This window comes from Siniperca chuatsi, linkage group LG17 (genome assembly GCF_020085105.1).
Source record: "Siniperca chuatsi isolate FFG_IHB_CAS linkage group LG17, ASM2008510v1, whole genome shotgun sequence".
Classification (NCBI taxonomy): domain Eukaryota; kingdom Metazoa; phylum Chordata; class Actinopteri; order Centrarchiformes; family Sinipercidae; genus Siniperca; species Siniperca chuatsi.
Genome location: NC_058058.1, coordinates 13,845,675 through 13,855,674, shown reverse-complemented (window position 1 = coordinate 13,855,674; position 10,000 = coordinate 13,845,675). Strand labels below are relative to the sequence as shown.

At 40.5% G+C, this 10,000-nt stretch overlaps 2 protein-coding genes across 3 annotated transcripts in view; one reads left to right on the top strand and one right to left on the bottom strand.

Moving 5' to 3' along the window:
* The window catches only part of mylipa (myosin regulatory light chain interacting protein a), a 20,052-nt gene extending 15,489 nt beyond the window's left edge, over positions 1-4,563 (bottom strand). The window contains exons 1-2 of the mRNA XM_044170693.1: positions 4,322-4,563; positions 2,777-2,967 (exon numbers count right to left, since the gene is read on the bottom strand). Of these exons, the coding sequence (XP_044026628.1) occupies positions 2,777-2,967; positions 4,322-4,408 (278 nt within the window). The 5' untranslated portion in view covers positions 4,409-4,563. The remainder of the gene's footprint in view (positions 1-2,776; positions 2,968-4,321) is intronic.
* Positions 4,564-4,670: 107 nt separating this feature from the next.
* Positions 4,671-10,000, top strand: part of dtnbp1b (dystrobrevin binding protein 1b) — a 69,441-nt gene continuing 64,111 nt past the window's right edge. Inside the window, exons 1-3 of one of the 2 annotated variants that reach the window (XM_044170698.1) lie at positions 4,671-4,825; positions 6,223-6,382; positions 6,536-6,570. In XM_044170698.1, coding sequence (XP_044026633.1) covers positions 6,369-6,382; positions 6,536-6,570 — 49 coding nt within the window. In that variant the 5' untranslated portion in view covers positions 4,671-4,825; positions 6,223-6,368. Of the gene's footprint in view, positions 4,826-6,222; positions 6,383-6,535; positions 6,571-7,359; positions 8,698-10,000 lie in introns of those variants that run through there. The other variant, XM_044170694.1, reaches the window with a different exon arrangement.

Genomic DNA, 10,000 nt, shown 5'->3' with positions numbered 1-10,000 from the left:
ATACCCTTGCCTGCCATCTCACATCTTTATCTCAACTTTAACAACCCCATGACCCCCACCCGTAGCCAGCCATCTGTTGATAACCCCTGCTAATCTAGTGGAGGTCATAGCGCAGGAAGCTAAGTAATCTCCACAATCAAGCTCTCTCCCCCCACTGGCTTTCACTTTCTTCTTCAAAAAGGTTGCCAAATACGGCCCAGAGATGAAGTGGGAGCAAGGACAGTTTATATCTTGACAGCGATAAAAATATGGCAAGAGAGCAAAGTTGATATTTGATAGAGCACAGTGAAAGAGGGAGTGAGAAATAGCTGAAGGTGGGGCAGTGGGTGAACTGGGCAGCAACAGAGCTTACTGGAATGCCAGACAAATCCTGGCCAAGGCAGATACATGTCAGTTTAATTAACAGCTCTAGTGGCATGCTGTGTGTGAGAGCAAGAGCAGCGTGGCGGAGCTTGCTTTTTTTTTTTTTTTTTTTTTTTTTTAATATATATACACACACACAAATTTATTTCCCCTCAAGCCTCCACATCCATGGTTCCAACCCTGCACTATCAAAACACCTGGCACCGCCTGGGAGGAATAGAACATCCACGGTATCGCACTAGATACCGTGTGTAAAAAGTTTATTGGACAGGTTTCCGAGGGCTGCGAATGCACTTGCTATTTATAACTTCAAAACAAAAATGTGGCTGATAATACTGAATCATGATCTAGACTTGTCAATAGGGACATGCACAGACCTTTTGAGGGGCTGTTGCTCTACCTGTATGATGATGGCACAATTGTCCTTCATTTAATTACTTGTTATAGACATCAGAAGCTATGTAAAGCATTCAAACTTTGAGGAAACATTTTTGAAACCAAATATAGTGAAAACCACAATATTCAAAACAAACTTTGAACTCAGATGATTATGAGTTGATATTGTATACATCATGTAAAGTAAAGTATATATTGTTTAAAGTATATTTTATATACAGTTCACATTTTATTTCTATAGCACTTTCACAAAGCGTTTGTCACAAAGACACTTATAGATAAAAACATACAATTTAGAATTGTAAATACCATTGTCCACAGCATCTATCTTTATAGTAACTCTCTCACACTTAACCATTACCACCCTCATATGTACCTGTCTGATGTGTCTCCTGATGCTCAGCATGCTCTACCTCACTCTCTGGTCTGGTTGCTCCTCATTTCAATTCTGAATGTCCGACTGTAACGTCAACTTTCACTTCTGAAGACAACTGAAAACTTTAGTGTAGCCAGCTGAATTTTCATGGACATGATGCTGACAGTGGCTTGACTTAATGTTTCCTGGTGAAGCCCAGGAATTACAATGCAGTAGGCTATATCTAGTTTTGTATGTAAAAATATATACTACAATAAACAACAATTACAAAATTTCTAATAGGATTTCATGAACATATTTTCTGGCCTTACCATCCTATTATTCACTATTAGAAATATTTTACTTGATCACCAGGCTCCTCAATGCTCTCTGAACTGGAGCTTTTGGGGTTACCCCCCCACAGAAAAGCACTCTGACATTATGTCAAAGATGAAACTCATTTGCAAACGTGACAAGCTGCGCATTGTTCAGAAGCATATGTGGAGATTTCTAGTCACAGGGCATCCCTTTGGTTATACCATGTGTCATTAATCATTTCCATAACTTCGAAAGAGAAGGAGCTCTCACACAAAGGCAACAATACCAAGTGTGGATGCTACAGTACTGTGTGTTTTTTGTTTTTTTCCCCCTACAGAGTAGCTCAGCCAAAGAGGGCAAGTGGGCTGTTGCTCAGGCAACTTTAGCTGCCCTTGTTTGTCAAGGCTTCTTACTTTGTTCTGACAAGTGTTTTTTTGTTTCACCTAATCTGGCAGACAGGAGAGATAGTAGAGGGGGAGGTGTGACTCCAATGTGTTATTTGCTATGGCAAGTGTTTTGTTGGCTATTGAGTTTCTAAAATGAAAACATTGCAATTTAGGTACATGTGATTAAAAATCTCACAAAGTGCACATGAAAGTTATATCATGATGCTTTCAAAGAATTATTATAAATATCCCTATGAATACCAGCTGCAACAGTGGCTCATAATGACAACTTATTTCTGTGAAAACAAAAACTATTTGGACAACACCCTACACTGGCCTGTCGCACAGTTTCCAAACAGCATCTGCAGAAATGTCAAATGGAGAGCTGTGCTTTTGTTCAGACAAAAATGGCCACAAACAATTGAAAACAAACAAAAAAAAGCACAACAAAAGTTATTTTGAGTTGAATGGGGGCAGTGGCAGAGGTCCTGGCTGTCATACAGAGGGTCCCTGGGGGCAGGTGCAGAGCAAAACATAGCCCCAGAGCTGCTGGATCACATTTCCTGCTTGGTGCGGCACCAAAATGACTTATAGTAACCCCGGAAGAGCTCAGGGAAGAGGTTATTACAGGGCATAACACCGTACTGCAAACGAAGTGATTATGCTCTGGGAACTCGCTAACGATGGCTTTGTTTTTTCCCAGCATGTGCTCCTTATTGCAGTCATAAGGAAATTTATATTTTAATGACAAACAGACCAGATTTAATTTCTGTTTTTAAGTTTCTGCTTTTTCAGAGAAGGTGACGAGCTGATTTGCAGGTACTTGATACAGAATGTGTCACAAAGGAAGCGGTTCAATACAATCATATCTGTTCATATGCCCATAAACAAATGTGATGAGTTTCATGTGGCAGATTTACACACAATGTCTATGCAGCACGTGACTTGGTCAACATACCTCGTCTGTTCCTGCAGAATGAGATGGGGCTCCACAAAGAACTTGACCCGCAGCCTCAGTCGACAGGGCGTCACATTATCCATCTGCTGGCAGATGCGGTTCCTCAGATTCAGCCACAGGTTCTCTCCTTTGCTGCCTGTGAACTGCAGCCCAAAGTAGTCCACTTCAATTATGCCCAACTTTCTGCAAACCTGGAAAGAGATGAAAGAAATGAGTCACAAAAGTGGATTTTGGACAAAGAAATTCAAAAAGGATCCTAAAACCAACTGTGTGGGAAAGACTATTAGGGGACATATTGAATTATTTAGACAGAGGAAGCTTTTACAGTTTCTATAGAAGTTGGCTGCTTCTTTTCACAGCAAGATAGTACAATGAACAGAAAGGTTACATAACATCTTTAGTTTTGAGTTGTGACAGCATGCTAAAATGTCATTGAATAGGAAAATCTATATTGGCTTTGGACTCCCAGTGGAGGGTGGCAAGAATCAACAGAATTCCCCAACAGGAATCAAAAGTTTCACAAGACTTACAGGAGACTAAGCAAAGCAAAGGGCTTTTATCACTTTGTTCATTAGGGTTTCGGCTACCTCAGTGATACTCTCACACAGATAAAACCCATCAATATTCTAAAGCTCACGATAGGGTGGAAGCAAACTTGGAGGCTCTCCCGGGGTAAAGAGGGCTCATCAAACCCACAATCCCACGCCCCCTGAGCGGCTGCGACCATGAGGTTATTACATAACTGCTGGTGTAAGTCTGCAGGGAGCCCGGAGACTGAGATGAAACTTATTCATACCCAATGCAAGTTGGGAATATGCCATGCATATGAAATTGCTTTACATTTTATTAGCGGAAGAAACAACTTGAGGCTACTGATCAAAAGGAAAAGTTTGCATGCTACCTTGTTCAATCATATCCACTTTGGAGGGAATCTGAACAACTTCGACTGAAGTTTCAGTTTGAGTGGAGCGAGCACGCTGAATGCTTGCAAAGGCAGAAGAATGAACTCTAGTAACCTCGACAAAGCCATCTGCCTCTGACTAAGCCATGCAGGTAACTGTTAAGAGGCGACCAGTTTTAGCCCATGGTATCAGAACTTTCCTCTAAGTATATTAAGTCATAGACTCAACATTTTAGTGTTTCATTATTACAAAAAGATGTGTCATTTTTATGCACGTTGCGCGAAGCAGAACATTTTGTTTCCGCCGTCCCTATGTGCAACAATGAAACAGATGTAGCGATAGCTGTGTTGCTGTTGTTTACAAATTAGGTTCACAGTGAATATTATGTTAAGCAGCGAATATAGCTTATTTAATTATTCTTCGTCGTGCAGATACTGGGTTCTATTTATCAGTGTTATTTAGCCTAACAGAATATTTGAGTCACACATAAGCGACGAGTCGATCAAGATGAAGTTTAAGAAAATGGGAAAATTTAAAGTTTGGCAAGACAATCAGAACACTGCCGCCCTGCCTGACCATAACACTGTGTTTTAAAAAAGGTGTCATAATAACAAAACGTGATGTGTATTCCACCACAGCCTACCTTATTCAGACAGTCTTCACCGTTCGCCTTCGCGTCAACTTCCACTTCCATCACCACCGAATCCGGACGAGTAACGTGGCAGAGCATTTTGGCTGTGTATTCTCTAAATCTTTGGTGTGCCACTCTTTAAAATAATAAAACAATTCTCGAGCCCTCTTGAAAACCCCTACATCAAGCCTTCGTCACTTTCTCAGTCCTTCCACTCAGTGTGGCGGATCTGTAGCCACCAGCTGTAGGCTATATCAATGAAATGCCATGCACAGCTCCGCCTACTTATAGATGTCCAATGATAGCCTGTTTGACACCATCCTGCCAAATCTTAACCAATCGGAAGTCGCGTTATATCCGCACGCTGCTCTGGCTCGAGCTCACCTCCAGTGCCTGGAAGTGTGAGGAGTCCGCTGCGCCCTCATCTGGCTCGCCTGTTGCACGGACCTGAAGTGGCTTTCAACTCACCTGCTCCTAATGAATTAGACATTTCAGCGAACTTCAGCAGACCTCAGGGTGAGTTTAATGGCTTGTATACGGCTCCCCCCTCGGTTTGTGTGAATAATGTATGGCAATGCAGCCCAGAAATAGCTGAAGTAACGGGAAAACAGGCCGCCTTGTTAGTTTGCAGCTGTAGTCCAAAACCTGTATGAATTTTTCATGATGGCGGCCCCGTTGTGTTTCCAACTCTGTTTCACCTTCTTCATAGTCTTCCTGCTTGTATAACACTTGGACCAACTTATTACCTTTTGTCCTTGAACCAAAGACACGTTTGCTAAAATGACAGTGTACACCTTTTAATGTAAGCTATACCTTATCAAGGTGTGGGACAAAGGGCCAAGATAAAAGTGACTTCCCTGTCTGCAGTGCTGATATGAAGTGTAATCAAATCATATTGCGATTGCTGTGATGAAAGTTGTTTTGAGAACCCCTGACCTTTAAAATATTTTCACCCAGGCTACTAAAATACTGCTTTGTTGTTTGGTTCCTTCCATGGTGAACACAGGCTGAAGCTTTTTCTTCACTGACTTATAGAGAGCCATTTAATAATTAAATGTTAATTCAGCCTCATCTCTTCCACAATACCTACTCTTTTATGATATATTATTCAGCAGTATTGTAATTTCCACAGTGGGAGACAGCCTAGGCCAGAAGACAGTGCAGAAAACTGCAGCCAAACACATTCATACTTACACTAGGGAGGCATGGTGTTCAGCCAAGCCCTGTGTTTATCTGCCAAGGGACATTTTAGAGTAGAGGCAGTGTGCCTCTCCATATTTTTGGGCTCTCACCACTGCATTCCTGACGAAGCATCGGTGACTCAGACACAACAAGACCCAAAAGGAGCTCCTAAATACAATCACTTCATCGTTTAATTATTTTATTGAAGCATTTACTTAGAATGAGTGTGTGATGAGATTCAAATTTACATACTGCATGTGTGAAGATGCATTATGTGTGTATCTGTTTCTGTGTGGTTGGTCAAGATAAAAAGAATGCTGATAATAGCTATAAAAACTGACTGACGCACTTTGACTAAAATGGAAGTAATTTACAGGCAGCCTTGTTTTGGTCTGCAATAGTTTAAGGGTGGTGTTTGTTCAAATTCATCAGGTTCTTAATGCTACCTGTGGAAATCCAGTTTGGGAGTTTAAGTAACTTTGATTGGTGCATTGAGGAACCTGCATTCATTAATTTTTCACATCCAAAACCTCAAAAACATCACCACTAGTATCAGTGCGTGAAATGCAACTGTTCAGGAAGGTATTCTCATATCTGCTACTGATTTGGGATCATTCCAGTGACTTTCACTCAGTCTCAATGACACGCAGCCCCCTACACTCAAAAATTGACTCAACAGATTTTATCAGCTGCAACACGTGTGGGTGTCTTTCTGTGTGTGATATGTGCAGCCAGTCTGAGTCGGCAGTGGCTAGTGTCCTTTTGCCCTGCGGTGATGCAAGAAGTTGTGCAGTGAATGAACAGAGAGACGTGCAGTCTGAGCAGCCGTCATAACCATAAATGGAAAAGCAAGGAAGATAGCGAGTGACCACTGTCGATGTGGGACCGGAGGTACTCACTGAGCACGCAGGCACACACACATACAGCCCTACACACACACACTTACACTCATATAATCTATTGCAACAGCACCTGCAGATACACTGCTGGTGGGAGTCTGTTTTTGGTTTTGTCTTTCTGACTTTCTCTCTCTCTGTCCCACAGCCCTCGAAACTACAACAACAGATATGCATGCAAAAGTAAATAAATAAATACATAAATGAACAATTCTCTGTGATGCACTGAAAAACATCTTTTGTGGATAACAATTTTAGTGGTCACTATTTTAGTATATTTTGCAGTATTTATATTTTATTCACTATACTATCCTCTATATTTATATCACTGTTTGTGCACACTAACTATAGAAACATCGTTGTTTCTAGATACTCACATCCGGTTCTTACAAATGCAGGTATTCTTACATTCCCTTGGTGCACCATTATACTTTAAGACAAAGAGCAATAGACATTATTCTTATAAAAATATTTTATATATATTATTTGGAATCTAATACCAATACAACAATATGTGCAAGAAGAACTAGAGTAAGATGAATCGGGAAAAACAAAAAACAACATTTATCTATTAAGACTCGCCTTTTGCACATTTAGGTCAATTTTGGGGGGTAGGGCATCTTTTTTTACCATCTGTGGTCTCACACAAACACAGACCATTTGCAGACTCCTGGTTCGTGGCTAGGTATGACATCATGCAATGTGACATCACTTCCCTCTGAGGCAAGTCACTGCTCACTCGACTGGAGTGTGAACACATAGCCATGCAGGGGTTTGTGTGTGTGCATGTGGAGCACATGACATCACAGCGTCATCACTGCCCATCTCCATAGCCAAAGCTGTGCCTCTTAAAGCAGAGATTATGTCAGAAAGTGCCATGCTAGCAGAGCTGCTGCGGCTGTTTTTGTTGTTATTGTGGTGGTGGTAGCTTTGATTACATTCTTTCATTCCTTTCAATCTGTGTCTCGTAAGCCGAAAGAAGAGCAGCACCAGGCAGCTGACAGATTAGGCAAAAGGAGGGTCTTGTTTGCCCAATTATGAGGAAAGGCCAGAGGGCAAGCAGCTCCTCTGAGTCCGAAGATAATCAATGGCCACAGCTGAAGAATTCCAAAGATCAGTCGTCACCACGTGGATGCTCATCAGATGAAGATTCATTCTCAGATTCAGATGTGGAGACAGAACGTACAATGAAGAGGAGCCAGAGGTTCAGCAGATCTTTCAGCTTTGGAGAAGATCACCAGCTACAGTCAAAGAATGAGAATGGAGATCATTCGCCAAAGAACTCTAATGGAGTTCCTGTCACAGAGCTCGTGGAGGCAGAATTAGCAGAATGCATGCGATTGGAGAAACGGGACACGTTTTGTGACACAAATCAACCTCCAAGGTCAGGTTTATTCAGGCCTCAGGAATTATGGCTGGCAATGACGAGATGTCTCTCCCTCCGATGGCCTCCTTGCCTGTCCATTAACAGACAAAGTAACAGGAAATTAGCCTACCAAGTGGACCTTGACCAATCAGAGGACACACAGTCATCCATCAGCTCTGAATCAACCGATGAGAGCTCTTCAAGTACATCTACCTCAGATGATAGAGATGTGACATTGGTGAAACATGAGGAAGTCAGAAGCAGAGGGGTTAAAAGCTGTCCACCCCCTTGTCGCGGGGTTTCTCGTTCCTCCCCCAGATTGCTAAGATCCAGACAAGCTACAGACTCAGTTTTAGCTTCAATGATCTTGGAGAAAGAAATCTTCCTGAGGATTGAGCTGGTAGATTCAGGCGATGAGAGGGAGGACTTACGCTATCGGGCAGAATGGAAGCTGTCAGAGAGAACTAAGGAACTGGCAGAGGGAGTCTGGCACTCTCGAAGCCAAAAATTGATGGATTGACGTATCAAGTTAGAGGTTTGGTTGCCTTTTGATGGGGTAGTCTTAGTATTACTCACCCATCAAGTTAGATTGGTTATTGCAACCATCAGTAAATTGGATATTATAATCATCTAATCTTAGTTTCTATGACTGCTGATTAGAAGTGGCCTAGATTTTGATGAATAATCAGTAAGATTGGTTTTGCATGGTGGCTGTGTAAACTGATGTGTGCTGATACAAACTGTGCAGATACAAATGCAGTGACTGTGGCTAACTAATTAGAAAGGCTATTTTCAGAAACACAGCACAGTTAGATTTAATGTTTGCTTTTCCGCCTTTCTGGGTCTCTGAGAGAACATTGTATATATGGCTGGTTCCATGTGTGGGAGGCAAGGGAGACCTAATAGAATGTGTCATGCATTTATGAATAAAAGCCTTATTGTGATATGGGTTTTATTTTCTTATTAAGAATTTATACTATAACATATTGTATGTCATATTGTAAACGGCCACCCTCATTGTCAGATCATGTTTAAATTTCCCCCAAAAAAATCTGTGAGGAGAATTTGGAACACTGATTTGTTTCTTGTGGTTTGTCTGTATGCTTCAACAATTTCATGAACATATTTGAATTTTACAGCAAAATATGATTATTGTCATCACGCATCAGAACAATAGAAGAAAAACAATGTGTTTTTATATAGATACCAAAGAAATTAAACACAGATTACAGTCCAAATTAAAATTTCATGGTCAGTGCATGCCAGCAGCTTTGAGTAAATCCCACTGACATTTATTTATTTATTTGGTGATTTGTGTTTTAAAAGTCTTAGACAGCATGTTTAATGTCTTGGGGGTTGTGTGAGTAAGAACATGATGGGAATTATTTAAATGTGGTTCATGTCTGCCAGAGTAACTACATTTCCTAAGTGCTCTAACAGTCTGTCAGTTGAAGAGAATTATTAGTGTTTTTTTTTTTTTTTATCAAAGCTAAAATCTAACAGCCTTTCATTACAACATTATGAGACAAAAGAAATGAAAATAATCTTATCAAATTCTGACAGTCAAACCTTTTAAGGCCATCACATGAAATATGATCATGTGTGGCTGCATAAGTATGATTTTACATGAAAAGTGCTATTATTATTATTATTATTATTATTATTGCTCCTTTTCCAAACAGGAGCATCCCTCAGCGTTTCTATGCATAGCTGTAACCTATTTTCAACATGCATGCACAATCTTAACTATTTTAAACATAACAGATATATACTTTGGCAAAGGTTATGAATAGGGATATGTAGTGTAGCTCTCCTTAAGCAGTAGTATTACATTTGACTATGCCACCATAGATAGGTATAAAGACATCATATCAACTCCTCACTGTTAGTGCACATACATGTTTTAATGGACTGCTTTCCCAAATTATAAACTGTACATTTATTTATTGTTTTCTTAAATTTTTTTTTTTTTTAAGCTGTTAAGCCTTGAACAGTCATATACGGTAGCAGTCTAACCGTCATTCATTTTTGCATTTTATGGCTTGCGTGTCATGTTTTCATTTCTACTTCACTTACATCCTGTTTCTGGATACACATTCATAGCCGGCAGTACATCATGCAAATGATAGCCTATCTCATAACAAAACACATGCAACTAATTGTTCTATCACTGGACAATTTTTTTCGGTTTTCTCAGGCTTGTGAGTGATTATTGTAACCGTAAGGAATTGGAGCATATTTCCATTG